The sequence below is a fragment of the Poecilia reticulata genome, chromosome 11 (assembly GCF_904066995.2).
Source record: "Poecilia reticulata chromosome 11, P_reticulata-male-v2, whole genome shotgun sequence".
In the NCBI taxonomy this organism is placed as follows: domain Eukaryota; kingdom Metazoa; phylum Chordata; class Actinopteri; order Cyprinodontiformes; family Poeciliidae; genus Poecilia; species Poecilia reticulata.
In genome coordinates, this window is record NC_088840.1 from 30,008,430 (window position 1) to 30,034,704 (window position 26,275).

The 26,275-nt window shown below is 47.6% G+C and overlaps 1 protein-coding gene across 6 annotated transcripts; it reads left to right on the forward strand.

Moving 5' to 3' along the window:
• Positions 1 to 311: 311 nt before the first annotated feature.
• ago4 (argonaute RISC component 4) lies at positions 312 to 25,381 on the forward strand. Of its 6 annotated transcripts, none has more exons than XM_081612592.1 (20): positions 312 to 508; positions 2,081 to 2,131; positions 9,390 to 9,561; positions 9,653 to 9,773; positions 9,846 to 10,027; positions 11,752 to 11,888; positions 12,480 to 12,614; positions 14,441 to 14,528; positions 14,607 to 14,754; positions 15,330 to 15,449; positions 15,527 to 15,688; positions 18,965 to 19,113; positions 19,601 to 19,785; positions 19,862 to 20,021; positions 20,807 to 20,978; positions 21,049 to 21,192; positions 21,267 to 21,401; positions 21,479 to 21,580; positions 21,652 to 21,851; positions 22,725 to 25,381. In XM_081612592.1, exons 1-20 carry the CDS (start codon positions 490 to 492, stop codon positions 22,831 to 22,833), a joined length of 2,691 nt encoding a protein of 896 aa, XP_081468718.1. In that variant the 5' UTR covers positions 312 to 489; the 3' UTR covers positions 22,834 to 25,381. The 6 variants fall into 6 exon arrangements, with proteins under 6 accessions (XP_081468718.1, XP_081468719.1, XP_081468720.1 ...); XM_081612593.1 differs by having other exon boundaries at positions 18,980 to 19,113; XM_081612594.1 differs by having other exon boundaries at positions 15,527 to 15,655.
• The last annotated feature ends 894 nt before the right edge of the window (positions 25,382 to 26,275 follow it).

Consider the following 26,275-nt stretch of genomic DNA (forward strand, 5'->3'; position numbering starts at 1 on the left):
ATATGGTTTCTTCATTTTTAATTGCGTTTGGTCAAGCCACGTTTTGGTTCATTACAGCCACCTACTGGAATAGATTGTGGACTAAACAGATTTACAAACTAAACTAAACTAAACTAAACTAAACTAAACTAAACTAAACTAAACTAAACTAAACTAAAAAGTAAATACAATAAAGATAAAAAAACAAACACAGAAGAAAAATCTTCATTAGTTCGTTTACATGCTGTTTTTTATCATCAAGTTGTGTTTTTAAAAGTGCGCTACACCCTCTTTGCGCATGCGCACAATCGGCTGTGGAACTGCTAAGGGCACATGCGCAACTCAAAATCCCCAGCAGTACGAACGGTGAGTCCGTCAGCAGCAGCCAGCGGAGCGTCCATCTCCAGTTTCCTTTAATCAGACACCAACAGCTTCGACATACCGCCCCCAATTTCAGCCTCGGTACGGAGCCGCCAGGCCGGGACAGAGACGGAGAGAGAGGCCTCGGCCATGGAAGCGCTCGGACCAGGTAAGACCCGTCCCACACCGCGGAGCAGCGGGCGGAGGGCGGGAGGCGTGTGTGGAGGCGGCGCGCTTCACTGGGGGCCGAGGCTGTCGTGAGGCCTCCACGGAGGTCCCACCGAGGCCCGGACCGTGGTCCCCGAGAGTGTTAGTGTGAGGTGGGGGGTGTATTTCCACCTGTGTGGGGGGTCTGAGTGTGTTTAGAGTGGGTCTCTGCTGGTATTGTGTGTCGGAGGGGATTTAACTGGGACCTTCCTTCCTTCCTTCCTTCCTTCCTCCTTCACGCTGTGTTTACGCTGCTGTTTATTCCGCCTCGCAGCTTCACGCTCATTCTTTTCCTCTCAAAATGTCGTCGAAATCCGCCTGAAAACCCAGAAATCTCCTCACCGCCGTAAGCGGCTGCCTGCCTGGAGCCGAGCTCTCAGCGATGGGCGGAAAAACAAAATGAAAGCTGCTTTAAAAACGCAACGCGTTTCGGTGGTTGAGCGAGCCAGCGTGCGGGCTTCTTCGGGCTCGTTGTTTTCGGTTTTTCTGCGGGGCTGTCATCGGTTCACGCGCTTCTCCTTGAGCCGCAGCCACGCGCTCAGCGGCGGTGGACGGATGGCGCTTTTATTGATCCCATCCGCGGCCAGCTCCATCATATTCATCTCCTCTGATATGATAACAAAGACACAGCCTGCCGAGAACACGGCCCGGACACGCACTTACTGCGCCCAGATGCGGGGATTGTGCTTGGAAATCCATTTCATGACCGACCAAATGTGATCACATTTATCAGCCTGGGAGATTAATGAAGAATCTGGTGTTTTTAGAGGCTTTATGTGCTGCTGGTGGGCAGCAGGGCTGCGCAACCATCCACAGGTGTGTTGTATGGAAAACCAGAACTGCCAAAAATTCGGATTCACACCATTAAATAAACATAGGTGATTAACACATCTTAATGTCTCAATAAGTGGAATTGAAATTATTTCACATTTATTCTTTGTTTAGCTTGCTGCTATATCTGATTATTCAGAAGAGAATATTTATATCCTATTATGGTACAGACTGTTGACGTTTCTCAGACTGACAGTTTTCTTTCCCTACAAGTTAAAATGACTCAATATCTGCTTGATGAACAGATATTGATTAACTTAAAGCACCAATTTTTTCCCCCATTGATGTCAAACAGGAAAAATTTTTTAAACGCATCAGATAATTTAATTTGTAACATCATTTTTGTTTTAGTTTTAAAAAGTAATTTTAACAAACCGCAGGTACCGTTTACAGCAAGGGTGTTCAAAGTGGGGTGCGGGGGCCATTAACGGCCCCTGGACTGATTTAGTGCGGCCCCCGAAACACAATTCAAGAATAAAATACAGAGGTTTAACTAAAGCTGTATTGCCATGATGTGGTTTGTAAATTATATTTATGGAGTGTTTTTGTGGAAATCCAGAGACAGCTGTCCAGTTAGGTGAGGTGTTGACTGAACAGGTAAATGTCTGGGGTTAACCCCGATCTCTGCCTGCAGACTCAACAGAAGCGTTTGAAAAGAGGAAGTTTGGGGGTGTTTCAGCTAATTCTGGGTCTTTTTCTGCAGAACAGAGGAGGCCGAGTGCTGGAAGGACTCAGTCAGAAAGCTCAGCAACAAGTGAGATGAGGAAATTTGTTTCTAGTTTATGGAAAACCAGAATGATAATTATTTAAATTAAAAGGATTTATTATATTATATTATATTATATTATATTAAGAGCTGCAGGTTGTTGGAGCATCTTGTCTGGTGACAATAATGCTTAAATATTGCTATGATGACAAAATGTTCTTTCTCACCTGTGTTTACGTCACTCTGTGACCTTTAACCTTTTGTGTAATGTCATCTCCTGCAGCTTGTTGGCCCAACTGACTAAATATTACATTAGCATTAAAAGTTCAGTTGATGTAATCAGAATTGTATGAATATTTAAATCAGTGGTGTCCAAACTTTTAGTCCCCTGGTCCAAAACGGACTAATTTAAACTAACAGACCACAAAAAACATTAAATTAGAGATGAAAAATTAGTTAGATTTTGTTGTTGTTTTACCAATAATAAACAACATTTTTATAAAATCTAAAGATGCAAAACACAAAAAAGAAAAGCAGGCATTTTCCAACTTTTTGTGATCGTCGGCTGTTTTTGTTGGCCCAATTTTTACCGTTCTTGACTTGTGGTTGAAGGGCCGATTAAATTCATTTAAGGGCCACAGATGACCCTGGGCCACATGTTGAACACCCTGATCTAAATAATACACACTTGTGTCTAAATTATTGTTGAAAATGAGAATTAGTGTTTTACCTGGACTTTCCGGCTGTTGTTCTGTGTTTGACTGTTTCTGCTGTGAATCGGTGAGAGACGATGGACTCATGAGTCTGAACAGGAACCGGGTTCAGACTCCACTAGAATCAATTCATCTGCTGCATTTCCAACGCAACATAATTAATACAATTAATCAGCTGTGGTCTAGTTAAAGTAAAAGTTTTGGTTTTAAAAGTTTTTTTTTTTTTTTTCTGAGCTGTTCATCTAGTTCCTGCAGGGAAGTTAAATTAAAGCATGTTTGGTTTTGTTTTCAGGATAAACGAATCTTCCATCATTAGTGTAAGAACCGGTTTTAGTTTTTAGACGAGCTGTGAGCGTTTTTATCGTTTATAACCATCCACTTCTCAGCGTTGTCTGAATCTGAGTTTGTTTAATGTCTGAAATAAAATCAGAAGCAGGAATTCCAGCATCTCCAGCCACCGAAAGCATCAGGAAGCAGAACTTTAATCTGCATTTGCTATGTATAAAACTCCTGTCTCAATTAAAATCCAGTTGGGCTGAAACAGTCGGATTAGTGGCGATTGATCAATTTCTGAAATAATCGTCAACTAATTTGGTAATCTATAAATTGTTAACTGGAGTATACAGACTCAGAATGAGTTATAAGAACATCCAGAACAGAAATTAACCAAAAACTGCACAAAATATGTAAATGTTTAGCATTTAAGATTAAAACCTTTTTGGTCTGTAAATCTCTAGAGGTGGTTTTAGCTTCACTTGGTTCACATTCTGCAAATAAATCTATCAATCACCTTTTTTCTCCCTAATCAATTATTAATCTGTTGGTCAATGAATGAATCCCAGATCAGCTGTACTCTGCATTGATGAGTCCAGCAGAAAAGCCTGAGCTTTTCACACGTTGATTCATCCAGGAAGGCAACACTAAGGAATGTTTCCTTCTAGGTAAGGAAATGCAACAACTTATTTTTAAAAATCCAGATTTGTTTGCATTTTTTATGTATTTTATAAAATACGATTAAGTTGTTGAATGAAAAATCTGCAGAATGTTCCAGTTTTGTTTTAATTGAGTTAATCTTCAGAGTTAATTGATTACTGAAACTGTCAATATAATCCTGCAGAATCTTAATGAAATGGTTTAAGTCCAGCTGACCTTCAGCCTGCAGGCAGGAAGTTGCATCACGATGAAGGAGGACAGGAGGAGAAAACCTGCAGGGAGGGAAGGCAGATTGTTCTGGGCTTTGATTAGTTTCACTAACGGAAGAAACGAGGAATAGAGGTGAAGATCTGCAGGATCAGTCCAGCTTTCTGCAGATGTTCACCGGGCCGAGGATCTGAGCCCGGCGGCCTCTCTGGTTGCCATGGGCAACCGGGCGTTAGGCGATTGGACCCCTCTGTGGTCGGCCTGTCAGTTCGTGCAGGTCGCCCTTTTTATTTGTAGGCTGAACCACAGCACAAAGTCAAGCATAACTAAGCTACTTCCCTCTCCTTCGTTGTTTTCCCCAACTTATTTCTCACCTGGTTATCTAGTCATGGTGTAGATGGTTCATAGCAAAACACTGCGTTCCTTTCTATAGAGCCTCGGAGCGGGACGTCACTGCTCTGGTCGGAGGGGTATCGGCGCCATCTTTGGTGCCACCATGTCTCAGATATTTTAGCTATGGTGCGAACCTGCTGCGTTATTGTCTGTAATGTCCGATCACACGACTGAAACGGTAAAAAGATGGAAAACGGACTTTCGTTTCACTATTTTCCTGCTTGGAAACAACGCGAGGAGGCTAAGCTAACGGAGCTAACGAGAAGGAGACGAATGTCCTGGTATCAGCGGTGAGACGTCCTGATATTTACCTTCTCCAACATCCCCAGATATCTACAGGTTTGCTCCAGACATTTCATTCTGGTGAGTGTCTACATTTGCTTTGTTGGTTTTGTGTCATAATTTATTTCTCTATGATTTTGTCCGAGTGTTCATGTTCCGTTTCTGTTGAGTTCATTTAAGTGGGTCAACCTTGTTTAGGTCGGGCTCATATTGTTTAGGTAGAACAGTCCGAGTTTTGTCAGTGGACATCGAGGTTATTACATTACTGTGAAGTAACTATTTTACTAGTGTTATCAGGTTTACAGCTTTAATACTGATATGTTCTGATTTGTCCTCTGAAAGCCAAACCGACGTGTGACATGGATGAGCTCCATCCTGACTGGGTCCAGCGCTGAATGTGGGTCACTGAGGTCAACCGCACAACGTCGGACCGACATGGGCGTCAGTTAAAGAGGCGATGCAGCAAAACCATCAACAAGTTACTGAGACGGTTTTCATTATTTACCCCAGAAGAGGTAAATAAAGCCACAAGAGGCTGTAGATGAGGAGCAAGATGGAGAGACTGAGGAGGAGAGAAGATCAGCAAGGCTGCAGAAATATGTGTACAGTTGGAAGCGGCTGTTTTCTCTCATTCAATAATTTAATGTATTAAACATTCATGAAACATTTGATTCATGCTCTTCATGTTGCATGTAAACGGGTGAAGAAATTAATCATATTTAAAGTAAAAATGTGATATTTAAAATATTTCAGGTAATAAACATACATGTAAAGAGATTATATTTTTAAATAAACATTTTATGTGATTAAAGTAAACAATTATATAATCAGACATCTGTCAGGACACTGGGTTTTTGGGTTTGTTTTCATTTTATTTAGCTTCATGTTTTAGCCCAGTGGAGCCCAAAGTGGGTCCTGGTTCCCCGGCATCCTGCATGTTTTAGTCTCTCCCTGGTTTAACGCACCTGGATCAAATGATGGTTCGTTAGAGACCTAAGCAACATTGACAAGCTGAAAAGGTTGTTGCTACCAGCAGGGAGAGAACTAAAACGTGCAGGATGCCGGAGCTAGAGGACCGACTTTGGACACCCCTGGTTTAGCCCTTCATGGTCCTTTTGATATTATTTGAGGTATTTAGTGTAGTTAGAATTATATTATTGCTTTCCTTATTTTCAGTCCTTTATAGTGTTTCTAGTTAGGTTAATTCTTTAGTTAAGGTTCTGTCCTTGTTTGTCTGAGTCCATCTCAAGCCTCTTTAATGACTATAGTTTAATTGTATTTTATCCTTCTAGTCATTTCTCATTTCAGCCTCACTGCAGTGTTTCTAGTAATGTTTATTTCTTAATTTGATCACCCTAGTTTGTCTCTATATAAATCCTTTAGTATTTCTAGTTGGGTTTTTTCTTTGTTTAGATCTTGCCCTCGTGTTGCCAGTCGTTATTTGTTATCCCTTGTGTTTCCCGTTTCATTGTGTTTTGGATTTCCTTGTTTTCCCTGGATTTTGGATTTAGTTTATTAAAAATAACATCTTCATAAAGTACGTCCACTGCCTGCTGCGTTTGTGTCCACCGCCACATCATGACACAAACCAGATGAAAGAGCCCATCTTTAAATAATTAATGTGTAATTAAACAATAAAGGGTACATGAATTTTATGACATAGATCAAACTTTAATAAATATTTGTTGTATTTAACATATTTCAGGTAAGTGAACATGTAATGAAATAGATCCAGTCCTAGAATTTTATGTAATTGAACATTACAGGTTACGAATGTGCTTATCATCTGAGGTAATGCATTTAAAAAAATATATTTTTAAAATATAAATTTGGTTAAATAAAAAAAGGGGTCAAATGGAATAAAAATAAGCCTCATCTGTACGGTCTAGTAGAATAATTTCACTCAGATTTTGAGTTAATGGGACACGATTTGGAAGCTATTGAAGAAAACATTTAATATTTAAAATATTGAATATGACTTAACATTTAACAGAGGATACTGTGCCTCGTGTAACAGCACAAATGACCACTTTTTGGTATCAGTTGGTCACAAGACAAAGCATTTATTTACAGGATTGTTCGGAAATTAACCGTCCCGATGTGAAACTCCGAGCGCTTCAGGAGGCATCGGTAGAGAACAGCTGGCCGAAATTAGTATTCAGTGACGTAAACGTCATACGCTGTGACATCAGCTCCAAAGCTCTATATGAGCTTATATTTAAGTCCAGCAGAGAAATTGAGGCGGGAACCTGCGTTAGTGACATCATAGTACAAGGAGTCCAGTTTAAAGTAACATTGGAGCTCATGTAAGGATATTGTGATATATATCGTCTATTGTGATATAGCAAAAATATATCAGGATATTAGATGTTGGTCATATCCCCCAGCCCTAGTTGGAAGTACCCGACTCTTAGGATGTCACACTAACGGAGCGGTTCAGTTCACCAACAGGATGGTTAGATGCTAACTGGGCAGTTGGGACATGTGGGTCACTGGGCCTCATTCAGCTCAGGGTTTGAGTCGTTGTCCCCAACGATGCCAGGTTTGTTTGGGCCACCTGTCCTGAGGACGAGATGAGGCCCTGGTTGCTTCTCCCACTCTTTTCTTAAGGCTCGTCTTCCCTGTCCAAAGTTTGTCCTCCAGCGACCGTCCCTCTTGTTCCAGAGACATTTCCGTGTTTGTGGATCCATCCGAGTCCGGACCGGTTGGATTAGTTGATCTGATGGGGAGGTTCTGGTTCCCCCGAACACACCGCCTGGATGTCGGGCTGTTTTCTAATGCCGACGTGTTCACAACTTCTGCAGCCTCCGGCAGGGCGTTGCCGTCGGTAACGAGGTTCTGCAGCCTCCGGCGGGGCGTTGCCGTCGGTAACGAGGTTCTGCAGCCTCCGGCGGGGCGTTGCCGTCGGTAACGAGGTTCTGCAGCCTCCGGCGGGGCGTTGCCGTCGGTAACGAGGTTCTGCAGCCTCCGGCGGGGCGTTGCCGTCGGTAACGAGGTTCTGCAGCCTCCGGCGGGGCGTTGCCGTCGGTAACGAGGTTCTGCAGCCTCCGGCGGGGCGTTGCCGTCGGTAACGAGGTTCTGCAGCCTCCGGCGGGGCGTTGCCGTCGGTAACGAGGTTCTGCAGCCTCCGGCGGGGAAATCATCAGACATTTCGGGTCATGACAGAACCCATTGGCCGGCGTCATCTCTGAGGTTTGAGTGCAGACGGGTCGGTCCAGAGGAGGGAGTGATGGGGATTGGGGGGAGGGGGGCAGGGGCGTGTTCTCAGAGCGGCGGCGAGGCTCCTGATTGTCTATGCTCTCGCGCTTCACTGACTAACTGGAGCGTCATGTTTGGGGTCAGGACCCCCGTGTTCCCCTGGCCTCCATCTCGCCCCGCTCCTCGTAGCCGCCAGCCTTTCCGAGTCATTTCTGCTAATCAGGAGGTCCGGTTGATGTAACGGAGCGGTTCTGAACATGGACCCTCCTTCAGATCTGCTCCTCAGCCGCTAAATTCACTAAAATGTTTGAAATCCACCAGATCTTATTATTGCTCAGTGAAGCCATGATGGGAAGCTGCACCCCCCCATGTGAACACGGGGTGTAAAGTTCAGGGGTGTACTTTATTTCCAGAGCAGCCATGCCAACCGTAATCCCTCCATCTGGCCGTCTGATGGGGCCCGCTTTGTTCCCCATGGGGGCCGAGGGGGACGTGTCTGGGTGGAGCTGGGGGGCGGCGCATAATTGGAGGTCGTTGTTTCTCCGCCCTCTCCTTGACCTCTGGAGGTCAGAGGTCAGAGCTGACTGTCTTTCTTCTCCTGGGGTTCTGAAGCTCAGTTCTGTTTGGGTCGCCGAAAAGTTCAGGGGTCGCTGGAAAAGCCAGAACTCTTTCCAATCTGTGTATTTTTCTACAGTTTACATTAAAATAATTATGAAAATATCCACTTTAGCTCCAATCTGACTAGACAGGCTGAGCTTCAGAGCGATTCAGCTGCTGAGAGCGACTCCGACGTTTCCATGTGAATCTAGGTTAAACTTTTAAAATGTCACACAGAAGAAAAAATAAAATGAGTTGGTCGTGTTTCCTTCTCCTGACAGCGCAGAGCGTGTTGTCAGATGACGCTACGCATGGCTGTAATAAACAGGAGGTTTATTACAGGAGGTTGCTAACAGGAAGTGGAGGTTGCTAACAGGAAGTGGAGGTTGCTAACTAGCATGGAGCAGAGACGGCCCTCGGTTTGGTTCCTCTGGTCAGGCTGCGGCCCAGCAGTGGATGGGATCGTTCGCTACTTCAGAACTTATTCAGTAAATCTGTTTCCATCGCTCCTTTAGCATCAACTCTTTGTCCTGAAAAGCCAAAATCCGCCTCCAGCGAGCATAGAAACTGTTTTGTGAAATTGAGGAAGTTATTTTGATGTTTCCATAAATATTTTCATAATGCATTACTTCAAACTGAATAAAAAAATGTCTACTTCTGGGGGTTGTGATTGGTTCTTCGTCTGGACTGGATTCATGATGATGAAACTAAAATGAATAAATTTCCTCTCGGCACCGACGTTTGTTTTGTTTCCATTTTGATCATTGTTAGAATTTAACGTCTCTCCATTCTGCTTATTGTGCTGCGTCGTCTATTTCATTATTATTGATGTGGCGTTTATCCGTAAGCTGGTTTTATCTGGAGAAACATTAAAGAGGAAGTAAAACGGAGCAGAGCCTGCTGCTGGCAGGGCTCGGTTTCTGTAACTAGATGTTGTTCTGTCGTTGGAACCCGTCTGACCTCCTGACCTCCTGTCCCCCCAGGCCCGCCTGCCCCCACCTCTCTCTTCCAGCCTCCGCGGCGTCCCGGCCTTGGCACGGTGGGGAAACCCATCCGGCTCCTCGCCAACCACTTCCAGGTTCAGATACCCAAGATTGACGTCTACCACTATGACATCGAGATCAAGCCGGAGAAACGCCCCCGGCGGGTCAACAGGTGGGTGGAGGCCCGGCTCGGCTCGACTCGGCTCGGCCCGGCCCGGCTCTGCTCGGCCCGGCTCTGTGGTGATGTTCTGCCCGTCTTGCAGGGAGGTGGTGGACACCATGGTGCGGCACTTTAAGATGCAGATCTTTGGGGACCGGCAGCCGGGCTACGACGGGAAGAGGAACATGTACACGGCTCATCCGCTGCCGATCGGCAGAGACAGGGTGGGTGTCTGACCTTTGAACCTTCTACCTCTCGACGGCGCTGGCGTGTTGACAGTTCTGGTCCGCCCCTAGGTGGACCTGGAGGTGACCCTGCCGGGCGAGGGCAAGGACCAGACCTTCAAGGTGTCCCTGCAGTGGGTGTCAGTGGTGAGCCTGCAGATGCTGCTGGAGGCGCTGTCGGGTCACCTGAACGAGGTTCCCGAGGACTCGGTCCAGGCGCTGGACGTCATCACACGGCACCTGCCCTCCATGAGGTAACCGGGCCCTGCAGGCCCACACAGAACCACGCGGTACCACATGGTACCACAGAGAACCACGCGGTACCACAGGGTACCACAGAGAACCACGCGGTGCCACACAGAACCACGCGGTGCCACGCAGTACCACGCGGTGCCACGCGGTACCACGCGGTGCCACACAGAACCACGCGGTACCACACAGAACCACGCTGTAACCCACAGAACCACGCTGTAACCCACAGAACCACGCGGTACCACACAGAACCACGCTGTAACCCACAGAACCACGCTGTAACCCACAGAACCACGCGGTACCACACAGAACCACGCGGTACCACACAGAACCACGCTGTAACCCACAGAACCACGCTGTAACCCACAGAACCACGCGGTACCACACAGAACCACGCTGTACCACACAGAACCACGCTGTAACCCACAGAACCACGCGGTGCCACACAGACAGAACCACGCGGTACCACGCTGTACCACACAGAGCCACGCGGTACCACACAGAACCACGCTGTACCACACAGAACCACGCTGTAACCCACAGAACCACGCTGTACCACACAGAGCCACGCGGTACCACACAGAACCACGCTGTACCACACAGAACCACGCTGTAACCCACAGAACCACGCGGTGCCACACAGACAGAACCACGCGGTACCACACAGAACCACGCTGTACCACACAGAACCACGCTGTACCACACAGAACCACGCGGTACCACACAGAACCACGCGGTACCACACAGAACCACGCTGTAACCCACAGAACCACGCGGTACCACACAGAGCCACGCGGTACCACACAGAACCACGCTGTACCACACAGAACCACGCTGTAACCCACAGAACCACACGGTGCCACACAGACAGATCACCCGGTACCACGCTGTACCACACAGAGCCACGCTGTACCACACAGAACCACGCTGTACCACACAGAACCACGCGGTGCCACACAGACAGAACCACGCGGTACCGTGACTACCTTCATCTACCCAGGAATATTTTAGTTCTGACAGCAGCTTCTATCTGGATCCCTCAAGCATTCAGAAGATGTTTGAAAATCCCTCAATCTCCATGGCAACCATTCAGCCGCTAAATGCCTGGGTGGACTTGGCTCCGCCTCCAAGGCGTAGCTCCTCCCCCACTCAGCTCCTTCAGACTAGCCAGCAGCATTTAGCATCAGCTGCTGAGCTCATTACAGGAGCTGCTGCTCAGAGCGACGCTGGTGAAAACATTAAAGGGTTAATAGAGGAGCCATGATGGGGCGACTTCCTGGAGGCGGAGCTTCAGGAAGAGCAGGAGCTTCTTAAAGAGACAGAGGCCCAATTTCAAGGAGTTAAATTACAAATTTCTTATAGGTCATATTTGATATGCAGGTGAATGTTGCTTTTCGTGGAGGTGACGGGGTGAATGTTGCTGTCCTGGAGGTGACAGGGTGAATGTTGCTTTTCGTGGAGGTGACGGGGTGAATGTTGCTGTCCTGGAGGTGACAGGGTGAATGTTGCTTTTCGTGGAGGTGACGGGGTGAATGTTGCTGTCCTGGAGGTGACAGGGTGAATGTTGCTGTCCTGGAGGTGACGGGGTGAATGTTGCTGTCCTGGAGGTGACGGGGTGAATGTTGCTGTCCTGGAGGTGACAGGGTGACGGGGTGAATGTTGCTGTCCTGGAGGTGACGGGGTGAATGCTGCTGTCCTGGAGGTGACAGGGTGAATGTCTCCCCAGGTACACCCCGGTGGGCCGCTCCTTCTTCTCTCCTCCAGAGGGATACTACCACCCGCTGGGCGGAGGCCGGGAGGTTTGGTTCGGCTTCCATCAGTCCGTCCGGCCGGCCATGTGGAACATGATGCTCAACATCGACGGTAAGAAGCTAATCCTTCCCCAGAACCCGGATCAGAACTAACAGAACCTCCAGAACCAGACCGACCTCTGATGATGGAGACGCAACGTCTGCTGAGAAACACAAAGTTTATTTACCCACAATGATGAAGTCAGAATGTTTTTCAACTATGAGACGTCTGTGTTTTTGGTTTCTCATTTTATTCCTTTCTCCATAAACTGTATTCAATAAATTAGAATATTACTGTTAATTAATAGTATAAAGCCTTATAGGTAATGGAAACATGACATTTAAAATTAGAATATTACATCCGATCAATTAGAAAACATTTTAAAATCGCATGTTTAAGACCTGGTTAAAGATTAGAACAGATTTCTAAACATTGTTTCATCTTTAATGCTAAATATTCTGTACAGTTTTGGCTTCATTAATCCTTTCAGCAAATTACCTTTTATCTTTAGATTTTATATACTTCAGTTAACGATAAGTCAGTCATTACGGTTATTTGTGTAATGATAAATGGACCGTGGTTCTGGTCCCGGTTCCGGTCCCGGTTCCGGTCCCGGTTCTGGTCCCGGTTCTGGTCCTCTAACGTCTCCTCTTCGCTCCTCAGTGTCGGCCACGGCTTTCTACCGCGCTCAGCCCGTCATCGAGTTCATGTGCGAAGTGCTGGACATCCAGAACATCAACGAACAGACCAAACCGCTGACGGACTCACAGAGGGTCAAGTTCACCAAGGAGATCAGAGGTACGGAGGGGGAGGGGGGAGAGAGAGAGAGAGAGACGTAGAGAGAGAGGGAGAGAGAGAGGGAGGGGGAGAGAGACACGGGGAGAGAGACAGATGGAGAGAGAGAGAGAAACAGACGGAGAGAGAGATGGAGAGAGAGAGACATGGAGAGAGAGACACGGGGAGAGAGACAGATGGAGAGAGAGAGAGAGACAGACGGAGAGAGATGGAGAGAGAGACACGGGGAGAGAGACAGATGGAGAGAGAGAGAGAGAGACAGACGGAGAGAGATGGAGAGAGAGAGAGGGAGGGGGAGAGAGAGATGGAGAGAGACACGGGGAGAGAGACAGATGGAGAGAGAGAGAGAAACAGACGGAGAGAGAGATGGAGAGAGAGACATGGAGAGAGAGACACGGGGAGAGAGACAGATGGAGAGAGAGAGAGAGAGACAGACGGAGAGAGATGGAGAGAGAGAGAGGGAGGGGGAGAGAGAGATGGAGAGAGAGACACGGGGAGAGAGACAGATGGAGAGAGAGAGAGAGAGACAGACGGAGAGAGATGGAGAGAGAGAGAGGGAGGGGGAGAGAGAGAGGGAGAGAGAGAGAGATGGAGAGAGAGAGAGAGACAGACGGAGAGAGAGAGGGAGAGAGAGAGACATGGAGAGAGAGACACGGGGAGAGAGACAGATGGAGAGAGAGAGAGAGAGAGACAGACGGAGAGAGAGATGGAGAGAGAGACAGATGGAGAGAGAGAGAGAGACAGACGGAGAGAGATGGAGAGAGAGAGAGGGAGGGGGAGAGACAGACGGAGAGAGAGATGGAGAGAGAGATGGAGAGAGAGACACGGGGAGAGAGACAGATGGAGAGAGAGAGAGAGACAGACGGAGAGAGATGGAGAGAGAGAGGGAGGGGGAGAGAGAGATGGAGAGAGAGAGACAGACGGAGAGAGAGATGGAGAGAGAGAGACATGGAGAGAGAGACACGGGGAGAGAGACAGAGGGAGAGAGAGAGAGAGAGAGAGAGAGAGAGAGGGAGAGAGAGAGGGAGGGGGAGAGAGAGAGGGAGAGGGAGGGGGAGAGAGAGAGACAGACGGAGAGAGAGATGGAGAGAGAGAGACATGGAGAGAGAGACACGGGGAGAGAGACAGATGGAGAGAGAGAGAGAGAGACAGACGGAGAGAGATGGAGAGAGAGAGGGAGGGGGAGAGAGAAATGGAGAGAGAGACACGGGGAGAGAGACAGATGGAGAGAGAGAGGGAGGGAGGGGGAGAGAGAGATGGAGAGAGACAGACGGAGAGAGAGATGGAGAGAGAGAGACATGGAGAGAGAGACACGGGGAGAGAGACAGATGGAGAGAGAGAGAGAGACAGACGGAGAGAGATGGAGAGAGAGAGGGAGGGGGAGAGAGAAATGGAGAGAGAGACACGGGGAGAGAGAGAGAGAGACAGACGGAGAGAGATGGAGAGAGAGAGGGAGGGGGAGAGAGAGAGGGAGGGGGAGAGAGAGATGGAGAGAGAGAGACACGGAGAGAAATGGAGAGAGAGATGGAGAGAGAGAGACACGGAGAGAGATGGAGAGAGAGAGAGAGATGGAGAGAGAGAGGGAGGGGGAGAGAGAGACACAAACACACACAGCTTATCAGACCCCCAGACAGATGTTTGGTTCCTGGAGCCACCGGTGTGTGTTAGCACAACGCCAGGGCGGAATGACACCAGCAAAGCGTGTAGCTGTTAGCGTGTTAGCGCATAGCTGTTAGCGTGTTAGCGCATAGCTGTTTGCGTGTTAGCGTGTAGCTGTTAGCGTGTAGCTGTTAGCATGTTAGCTCCATGGTCTCGCTCTGCTCTGGCAGGTCTGAAGGTGGAAGTGACGCACTGCGGCCAGATGAAGAGGAAGTACCGTGTGTGTAACGTGACGCGCCGACCCGCCAGCCACCAAACGTAAGCTTCGCCTCCTCCTCCTTCGTCCTCCTCCTGTCCCTCCCAGCCGCTCACCGCGGCGCCGCTGTTCCCCTGCAGGTTCCCGCTGCAGCTGGAGAACGGCCAGGCCATGGAGTGCACTGTGGCCCAGTACTTCAAGCAGAAGTACAGCCTGCAGCTCAAGTATCCTCACTTACCCTGCCTGCAAGTCGGGCAGGAGCAGAAGCACACCTACCTTCCTCTGGAGGTGAGAACCCGCCTGCTCCCTCTCTGACTCCTCTTCACGATCCACAGACAGTATGTGGAAAAACATTCCGCCTCATGCCTTCTAGTTTTTGTTTGCAATAAGCTTTTTGGTGGGAAATTTTATCAGGTGCCTTTATTATTCTGATTTTAAATATATAAATTAAAATCCCTTCTTTTGATGAGACAATATGTACGGTAATGTTTTCATATTAATCCCACTGGCGCCCCCTGGTGGCCCACATTGAAAATCACTGATATAGAATATTCACTGAACTTCAGTCCAGAACCGCACAGCATTCTGGGAGATGTAGGCAGAGGAAAGGGTTTAGCTGCTCAACCTCTCATGGCTAGCTAAGCTAGCTGGGTGCCATCAACCAACTCACTCATTCTTCGGTTGCCTAGCAACAACCTGCTCCGTAAGTTGCCTAGCAACAGCCTGCTGCGTAAGTTGCGCAGCAACAGTTTCAGGTTTCTCCACCAGCAGTATTTCCGATATTAAAACGAAATGAATCGATAAGTATTGATATTGACGCTGATGATGTGATCCGTTTGCTGCTGGGTTTTGTCCTCCTGCAGGTCTGCAACATCGTGGCCGGCCAGCGCTGCATCAAGAAGCTCACCGACAACCAGACGTCCACCATGATCAAAGCCACGGCGCGCTCCGCCCCCGACCGGCAGGAGGAGATCAGCCGCCTGGTCAGGCCAACCGCAAAAATAAGAATGATGTTCTCCAGCTGCTGTGGGCGGGGCTTAACGCTCCTCCTCTTCCTCAGGTCAAAAGCAACAGCATGGTCGGGGGCCCCGACCCCTACCTGAAGGAGTTCGGCATTGTTGTGCACAACGACATGACAGAGGTGACGGGGCGTGTCCTCCCAGCGCCCATGCTGCAGTATGGGGGCCGGGTGAGTACAGACACAGGGCGGGACTGTGGCAGGGTGAGTACAGGGCTGGGGAGCAGCGGGTGGGGGGCACGCCGTGGGGGGGGGCAGGGGCTCCAGGGTTCCAGGGCCGAGATGAGCCAGATCAGGTCTAAACTGAACTGAAGAGGCGCCTTGAGTCTGAAACCTGGAGCCTCGCCCGAGTTCATGTACGGAGGGAACCTCAGCAGCTTCTCTCACCGCCTGGACCAGCGTCGCACCGATACGCCGACCGGCCGGTGGGAGATCGGCAACAACAGGTACTCGCATGAGAAACCGATCTTAGGTCAGGAAATCCACCACCGATACCAGCCACCCAACTTTATAACCATACTTAACAATTTTTACGACCAAAAATCAGAATCAGCAGGTCAGGTTTTTAAAGATCGGCCAGAAAACTGAAATCGGTGCAGCCTTGATCTGGTTTCCGCTGTTATTCTTGTTTCATTTACTGTTTAAAATACTGAAAAATGAACTATTTTTATCTAAAACATCTTCCTTAAATGGAAGGAAGTGAAATAAACACTTTTAGGAACTTTTATTCCTGTTATGAAACATTTTATAAAAGTTTTAACCTCTGAGAAAAGATCAGGATCAACGAGGAGAACTCACTGTTTTCAGGCATCATTAGCATCAGTAGCTGCATTTCCATCAAAACGTTTTGCACATTTTTAACACGTAACAAAAAAACGCAAATATATCGTGTTGCCATCTTCTGGTTTGAGTCAACCAGGCAACAGAGAGCATCATTTCGTCAGATGTTGACACTACGCATGACTGTAACAAACAGGAAGTAGAGGATGCGTTGAACCCGAGAGAGTCCTGCCCTCCTGGAGGTTTGGACTTGAGTTTGGCGCCTCTGGTAAGGCACAGATCCAGCTGATGGGAGCGCTCGCTACGCCAAAACTTATTCATCAAATCTTGAAAATGAGATCCGGATCTCAATGGAGTTTTATCTGGTTAAATAAAGGAAAACAACGGCTTCCCATCTCCCGTCGGGAACGCCAAATGCAATACTTCAAAACGTGCATAAAGGTTTATGGAAATACAGTCGTAGTCGGGTCAGGGATTGAGTTGTTGTTCAAAACTTTCATGATTCTTCACAGTAGGAAATTTATTATCCAAAGTTTTGGTGTTAAAATCCAGGTTAGTCGACCCAAATGCTCTAAAGAGTTCCTCTCCTAATGACCAAATTCAGGAATCAACCAGCAGCAGCGCTAAGCTGAAGTTTCTGCATTTAAACCTCTGTTTGACTGAAGAAAGAAGCTGAAAGTAGAGCTTCAGCAGGTTTACTCCCTGGCTACCACAGACGGTCTCAGTCCGACAGCAGCAGATAGAAACTGCTGATGACAATCGATGCACCTGATGTCTCCCCCTGGTGGACAGAATACAGGTTCATTCATAACAGAAGAAAGTCGTGACGAGCTGCTGAGATTCCCTCTCTGAACTTCAACCCAGCTGCTTATAGACCAATCACAGATCAGAATGTTTTCCCATGCACTGATCAACAACCAATCACGGATCAGAATGTTTTCCCATGCACCGATCAACAACCAATCACAGATCAGGATGTTTTCCCATGCACTGATCAACAACCAATCACAGATCAGAATGTTTTCCCATGCACCGATCAACAACCAATCACAGATCAGAATGTTTTCCCATGCACTCATCAACAACCAATCACAGATCAGAATGTTTTCCCATGCACCGATCAACAACCAATCACGGATCAGAATGTTTTCCCATGCACCGATCAACAACCAATCACAGATCAGAATGTTTTCCCATGCACTGATCAACAACCAATCACGGATCAGAATGTTTTCCCATGCACTGATCAACAACCAATCACGGATCAGAATGTTTTCCCATGCACCGATCAACAACCAATCACAGATCAGAATGTTTTCCCATGCACTGATCAACAACCAATCACGGATCAGAATGTTTTCCCATGCACTGATCAACAACCAATCACGGATCAGAATGTTTTCCCATGCACCGATCATGCACTGATCAACAACCAATCACAGATCAGGATGTTTTCCCATGCACCGATCAACAACCAATCACAGATCAGGATGTTTTCCCATGCACCGATCATGCACTGATCAACAACCAATCACAGATCAGGATGTTTTCCCATGCAGTCATCAACAACCAATCACAGATCAGGATGTTTTCCCATGCACTCATCAACAACCAATCACAGATCAGAATGTTTTCCCATGCACCGATCAACAACCAATCACGGATCAGAATGTTTTCCCATGCACCGATCAACAACCAATCACAGATCAGAATGTTTTCCCATGCACTGATCAACAACCAATCACAGATCAGAATGTTTTCCCATGCACTGATCAACAACCAATCACAGATCAGAATGTTTTCCCATGCACTGATCAACAACCAATCACAGATCAGAATGTTTTCCCATGCACTGATCAACAACCAATCACAGATCAGAATGTTTTCCCATGCACTCATCAACAACCAATCACAGATCAGAATGTTTTCCCATGCACTGATCAACAACCAATCAGAAATGAGAGTATTGCAGCTGGTTTGGGTTCATTGATTGTGTGAAAGGAGAGTGGATGGATGTGCTTCTAACAGGAAGATAATCCGACTCCCAGCAGGAGGATGATAATCCCACCAGTCTGCCGTTTTCCAGATAAATACAACCAGATGTTTTCTGTGATTCTCACAGAGAAAAAGATTTCAAATTAATAATAATCTGCTGCCCTGTGATCCGAATGACTTCATGATCCAGATTCCCTGAGTTTCCTGGTTCCGGTCCTGCTGGTATAGAGTCGGGTGGAAGCTTTTCCCATTGCGAGTCCTGCATAGATTTAATCTCATGTGACCAATTCCAGATGTTGGCTGATTGGAGAACCTTATAACTGGTTGGGCCTCTGAAGGGAAAAGCTTCAGTATGTTTCCTGTTGAACATCATCCCCCAAGATGATGATGATGATGATGATGATGATTCTCTGTAAAATTTCTGATGCTGTGAAATGACGCAGGAGCTGCTCAGCTTGGTTCTGATCTTGGAGGATGAATAAAGCTCTTAATAAACTAAACATTTTGAATTTTAAGTTTTGTCCATATTTTCATTATGTCAGACTCTCTGACAAGGAAGCTGGAAAATCTGAGCTCCTCTCCTCCAAGCCACCTGCCTGATGCTGAAATGTCTCCTGCTGAAGTCTGTGTTCAGTTCTGTGGGTTTGTTTCTAGTTGCAGTGTTTGTATCAGCCCATCCAAACGGGGGGTTGACTAAGAGTGTAGGGACTCTCTCCGCAGAATAAGACTGTGGCCACGCCCAACCAGGGGGTGTGGGATATGAGAGGGAAGCAGTTCTACGCCGGTATAGAGATCAAGGTGTGGGCTGTGGCCTGCTTTGCCCCCCAGAAACAATGTCGGGAGGACCTGCTCAAGTGAGTTGCTGCTTCAACGTCCTGTCGGATTTTGATGCTTGCTATCGGATTTTGATGCTTGGTGTCGGATTTTGATGCTTGGTGTCGGATTTTGATGCTTGCTGTCGGATTTTGATGCTTGCTGTTGGATTTTGATGCTTACTGTCGGATTTTGATGCTTGCTGTCGGATTTTGATGCTTGCTGTCGGATTTTGATGCTTGCTGTCGGATTTTGATGCTTGCTGTTTAGAGCAGATTCATTCTAACTCATAACTATGCTGTGATCTTCATATCCATTATATAATCTCTCTGGGTGGATGTTTACAGTGTTTGAACCTTCACCCCAGTCTCAGGACTTCTGCAGCCTCTAACTTTAGTTAGCTACAAAGTAGATGTTGTCTACTTTGTGTTTGTCTTTTTACAACAAATCCATCAGAATTGGTGCCTGATTCTGTAAAAGTTTTAGGTCGGTGATTCTTTTCCAGAGCAAACCTATAACTTTTTGCAGGAGCTTCACCGACCAGCTGAGGAAGATCTCCAAAGATGCTGGGATGCCAATCCAGGGCCAGCCGTGCTTCTGTAAATACGCCCAGGGAGCCGACAGCGTAGAGCCCATGTTCAAACACCTCAAGATGTCCTACGTAGGTCTGCAGCTGATCGTTGTCATCCTGCCTGGAAAAACGCCCGTCTATGGTAGGAGCTCCGTTCTTTCCTCCTGAAGACGTGAGGTAACGCGGTGCAGGGTTTTAAACAGTGATGTGGTTTGCAGCTGAGGTGAAGCGGGTGGGAGACACGCTGCTCGGCATGGCCACGCAGTGCGTCCAGGTGAAGAACGTGGTGAAGACGTCGCCCCAGACTCTGTCCAACCTCTGCCTGAAGATCAACGCCAAACTGGGAGGCATCAACAACGTCCTGGTTCCTCATCAGAGGTCAGTGAATCGTCCTCAGGCTATGGCGCAGTATTGGTGCCAAAATTAGGACTGTCACGCACGCAGTGGTAGCTACTTCCTTGTAGCAGGAGGCTATATCTAATGGCAGATGTTGAGGAGAGTTCTAGCTGGCGTTGGCATTGGAGAGGTTGGTTACTAGCATGCCTCGGGAGTTTCCCCCATGGGATTGCCTACTTCCTCTGCAGGCCATTAGCATGGATAGACTGGCTTTGTCTTTTGATGGGCTAACAACTAGCATGCCTACTCCGATCACCCACGACTCATACTTTCTTCTTTAAGAGGAATTTTATCAAGAAAACTGGTTGACATACAGTACCTGAATTACATGCATTGATGTCTTCTTTTAATAGTTTACTGTAATCTTCAGCTCTGAATTATACAGGATGTTTATGCTTGGTGTCACATCAGATTACAGTAAACTGAGTTCATGTCAGCGCATCTAATGCATGGCGCCTACAGATATTGTGTCAACCAGTTTTCTTTATAAATTTGCCAGCTCTTCTCCTTGTTTATAAATTTGCTCTTATTTGCCAGCGCTGGCTGCTCTGTTGCATCCAACGGTTGCTCGGTTAGCATTTATTGCCGGCCTGTCATCAATCTGATTAGTAGCTGGCTTTGGAATGGATGTAGCCTTGTGCTACAAGGAAGTAGCCACTGCTAAGGGTGCAATAGTCTTAATTTTGGGGCTAATACAGCGCCATATCAGAGAACCAGGAGGGATGATGACTCCAGCTGATCTGTCCTTCACGCTGCTCCTTGTCCAGGCCCTCCGTGTTCCAGCAGCCCGTCATCTTCCTCGGCGCCGACGTCACTCATCCTCCAGCGGGCGATGGGAAGAAGCCGTCCATCGCAGCGGTGGTGGGGAGCATGGATGGTCACCCCAGCCGATACTGTGCAACGGTTCGAGTCCAGACGTCCCGACAGGACATGTCCCAGGTAGTTCAAGCCCTGTCCAGTCCCAGAATCCCTGTCTGGGTCGTTGCTAAGAGCCAAGCTTCCTCTGCAGGAGCAACTCTTCAGTCAGGAAGTGATCCAAGATCTGACCAACATGGTGCGGGAGCTGCTCATCCAATTCTACAAGTCGACCCGCTTCAAGCCCACACGGATCATTTACTACCGCGGTGGCGTGTCCGAGGGCCAGATGAAGCAGGTGGGGGCGGAGCCTGTTCCAAAGAGCCCGGCGACTCGTGTGGCAGGAAGTAATTCGGCTGGTTTGTGTTCCAGGTGGCGTGGCCGGAGCTGATTGCCATTAGGAAGGCGTGCATCAGTCTGGAGGAGGACTACAGGCCCGGAATCACCTACATCGTGGTCCAGAAGCGCCACCACACTCGCCTGTTCTGCTCCGACAAAGCCGAGCGGGTCGGTGGGACTCTGTCTTCTGTCCCCGTCTGTCCTCCGGTCCGTCTGAGTCTCAATGCGGTGTGATTGGTCCACAGGTTGGGAAGAGTGGGAATGTTCCGGCTGGGACCACGGTGGACAGCACCATCACACACCCGTCTGAGTTCGACTTCTACCTGTGCAGCCACGCTGGAATTCAGGTGGGACCTCAGACTTCCTCACATGGATGACGAGATGAGCTGCAGGTGTTTGACCTCCCTTTGCCCCCCAGGGAACCAGCCGTCCCTCCCATTACCACGTCCTGTGGGACGACAACTGCTTCACAGCCGACGAACTGCAGCTCCTCACCTACCAGCTGTGCCACACCTACGTGCGCTGCACGCGCTCCGTCTCCATCCCGGCCCCGGCCTACTACGCCCGGCTGGTGGCCTTCCGCGCTCGCTACCACCTGGTGGACAAAGACCACGACAGGTGAGGCGGGCCTGGTACCTGAGGTTCTACTGAGCATCATCCTCAGAGGATTGCTTTCAAAATAAAAGCTGAATATTAGGGATGCGACTAACCACAAGAGCAGTGGTGTTCACTCTAAGACATTAGCTGCACTAACCTTAAGATCTAATCATACACATATCTGTAGATGCTAAAGCATTACAACATGGTATTTAATAGAAGATAATGCTAAAGCCCTATGCTAACATGGTATTTAATGGAAGAAAATGCTAAAGCCCTATGCTAACATGGTATTTAATGGAAGAAAATGCTAAAGCCCTATGCTAACATGGTATTTAATGGAAGATGATGCTAAAGCCCTATGCTAACATGGTATTTAGTGGAAGATAATGCTAAAGCCCTATGCTAACATGGTATTTAATAGAAGATAATGCTAAAGCCCTATGCTAACATGGTATTTAATAGAAGATAATGCTAAAGCCCTATGCTAACATGGTATTTAATGGAAGATGATGCTAAAGCCCTATGCTAACATGGTATTTAGTGGAAGATAATGCTAAAGCCCTATGCTAACATGGTATTTAGTGGAAGATAATGCTAAACTGCTATACTGACATGGCTTATAGCAGAGGAAGCTAATGCTAAATCACATACCAGCGTTAAAACTAATGCTAATGTGCTCCGCCAACAATAATTTGTGGAAGCATTTGCTAAAATAAATTTGTGATTTTGAAAACACGAAATGACCAATCCATGAAAGTTTGTTTGAAACGGGACTGTGGAAAAGTTTAAGGGGTGTTGATAGTTTTGCTGATCTTTCAGAAGGAGCAGCTGTGCTGATGACCTCACTTCCTGTGTAATTTCTGCTGACCTGAGCTCTTCCTGTCGTTGCAGCGCCGAGGGCAGCCACGTGTCGGGTCAGAGTAACGGCCGGGACCCGCAGGCGCTGGCCAAGGCCGTCCAGATCCACTATGACACCCAGCACACCATGTACTTCGCCTGAGCTGAGCGTCTTCCTGTGGATCTTCTCCTCTTCCTCGTCTCTCTGTCCTTGTCTCTCTTCTTCATCACTCTGTTTTTATTTTCTGACTCTGCACCAAAGCGGCTCGGCTGCCGGTCAAACGCAGCTCCGCGCGGCGCTTTCTGACCGGCGTTTTCCCGCCCGGGCCGCCGTTTCTCAACCAGCAACCTAGCACTGCGGGCCCCCAGGGGCCCCGATGCACAACCGAAAAAACAAAAACAAACCCCACACACACAAACGACCAGTCGAGCCATTGTTTTGAGTTTGTTTTTGTTTTTTCTTCTATGAATGTCTGCACTCGTGGCGTGTTTGTAAGATACTCGGAGCCGCGGAGCGCCGCCTGGGCGCGTCCTCGGCTCTCCCAGCTAAGCAGGACTCTGATCTACTTTACCTCAAAGCCCCTCGGGGCCAAATCTGTCACAAGGTCTGGGGTTCATCGGGTGGTGGGAGGGAGGCGCAGGGGCTCGACCTTTTAAGAATGAAATATTATATATATTATATTTTTCCTTTTTATGAGTGTGTGTTGAAACTTTTTCTCCTTTTCGGTCTTTTACAAGCGAGGTGACCTGTGTGTCCATGCTTCCCCTCATATGTGTGTGTGTGTGTGTGTGTGTGTCGGTGCTGTATGAGTGTGTGTTTGATGGCAGGCCACTGAACTGTAAAGGGAAACTAGGAGAGAACTGCTGTAAATGCCTCAGATGACTCGTTTTTATATTCACACATACAGGACATATAAGCATATATTTACACCTGCAGAGCAGCGCCTCCTGGAGGCAGCAGAGGGGATCTGTGGGGGTGTAGCAGGGGGGTGGGAGCTGAAGGTGGCGCTGCCGGCCGGGTTTGTTGGCGGCCTCCTCATTGCACTGACCCGAGGCCGCTCTATCAGTCTCTTTATGCATTTCTACATCCAACGAAGCAGATTTGTAAAGTTTAATATAAAGCGTTTGGTGGTTGTTGTTTAGAGCTCGTAGTTTACCCTCGATGTCGTCGTCGTCGTCGTTGTTTATTGTTGTCGATGTTACTGTTGTGATGAACTTTTACGGCGGGTGGACGGCCGGCGGCGGGTTTAATCTTTATTTGTAGCATTCTGGTTCACGCTGAGGAGGAGGAGGAGGAGGAGGGTGGATTCATGCTTCCTCTCATGTGATTGGTTCAGTGTAGCAGCTTCCGATCGGATCGATGGAGACAATCAGGAGGGATCTGAAACGATTTCACCGGAGCAAACTCACCGCAAAGTCTGGGCGGTGTTGGCTTCGCGTCTTTTATTTTTAAACACTGGACTAAATGAGCACTGCGTTGATGACAGTGGAGCCCCCTGGTGGTGTGAGGCAGGCGTGGCCGGCGTGCACGCCTCAATCAGGTGGGGGCGCTCAGCGGAAACCCTTTTGTAATAAACCGCCCGTAAAGCTGCAGGTTTACTATGAATGAGTTTGAGCACCTTCCTGTTGGCGGCGTGCACACTGGCGCGGTGGCGCGGCGCGGCGGCGGCGGCGGGGGGCGGGGCTTATGATCACTCCCAGAGCAATATGAACCTCGATCAAACGAAGCGATAATGAATCTCCTCTTCTGCAACTGATTATTATTTTCCGAAGCTTGGGTTGTTTTCTTTGCTCGTGTCAATCAGTGGGGACGTGCATTCAGTGGCGTCGGCAGGCGGTCGCCGGCTTCCGCGCGTTTAGCGTTTAGCGTTCGGCCGGCAACGTTGACGCCTGTTCGTCGGCGCCAGCCTGCGTCCGGTGGCGTTGACGTCTGTTCGTCGGCGCCAGCCTGCGTCTGGTGGCGTTGACGTCGTCGTAGTTTAGGCCGTTTCCTTTAACTCGTTGTAGATTTGCTCGCCTGCATGCTGGAGTTTCGTCCTTTTAAAAACTATTAAAACCTTTTTCAATCATATTTATTATAAGAACAGATCTAAAGTTTGGGGTAAATGTTTTTAGCCTAGCAATATCGTCCCGTCTCGCTGCTCCTGAGGCTCCTCTGTGGCTCGCGGGGCGGCGGAGGGCGCCGGCTCTTTGCGTCGTGTTCAGATCCAAACGAGGTACTTTGATCAAACGTGGACCCGTTAAAGAGCCGGCCCGCTCCTCCGGGCCGGGTCGGCCGGGGAACGGGGACCTCCTGTTGCCATGGCGACTCTGACTCCCTCCTCTTTGCGGTCCAGAGGCGCCGGCACAACGCCAGGTCCGGTTTTTAACCTTTTTAAAGAGGCTCCCTGGTTCTGTGGCCCGTTTTAACAGGAGAGCATGAATTATTTTCAATTCCTCTCACTTTGATATCTGTTTATATCTCGATGGATTTGTAATTTTCTGTATTGTGCATTTCATTTTGTTTTTACCTCTTTGGTTCCTGTTGGGGGTTGTTCAACTTCTGAGTGAAAGGTTCTGTTGGACTGTTCCGTTTGGACCGTAGAGCAGAAGGCCATTCACTTGTTATGATTATTATTATTAATATTATGTGACATGTTAATTTTTTTAGCCTGCAGGGAAAATCTTGTGTTCATGTGCAAAGTAATAAATTGGTATTTTAAGCCCATAAAGTTGCTGCGCGTCTTATTTCACCTGATGATGTGATTTCAGCCACCAGATGGCGCCGTTTCTCCTTCATCTACTGTTTCTCAGGTTCGGATTATAAACATTCTAACGAATAAAAAGTTAAATGTTTACAGAATTTTATAATAAAAAGTTATATTTTTGGGTCAATCAGAAAGGAAACATTTTCCTCTTCAACTCTCCAGCTCCCCCTGGCGGATCTTCAGGTGTTTCTGGACCGGTTCCGGTTCCGGTTCTGCTCTCGGCATGTCCGGCTCACGCTGGACCAGCAGGAAATAGAACCCGACCTCGGGTCCAGATCGGTTTTAATGCAGATCAGTCCCAGAAGTTTTATGTCTTCTGTTAGTAATTTGCCCAGAACCATTTTCAATTACTAACCTGTTTGAGAAAATGGAGGTTTATCTAATTTTAGTTTTTTTACCTGATGATAAACTGATTCCAGCCCGGTGTTAAGACGTTTACTTTGTCTATGGAAGCCCGTTCCTGCCATAAAAAAAATAAATCCCCGACGGGAAACCACAATTATGAGTTTTAAAGTCACAATTACAAGAATAAATGAACTTTCTGTGATAATTTTGAAAATAAAAATGAATTATGATAATCACTGTGTCTCTAGAGACGTGTATCTTATGACTTTGAATTCCTTAATTTGTGTCAAAATGATAACTTTGAAAGTTGAAATTATGACTGATTCTCTATCATGAATGAAAAACTAAAACGACTTTAATTCTCAAAATGATGAATTTCTATCCAAGAATGACTTAAAATCAATCACAACTGACTGAATATCCAAACTGACTTCAAAAGTTAAAATAATCATTTTATTCTCAAAATTCGTATCTCCAAACCTGACAAAGTTAAAATGATGACTTCCTGTTGGG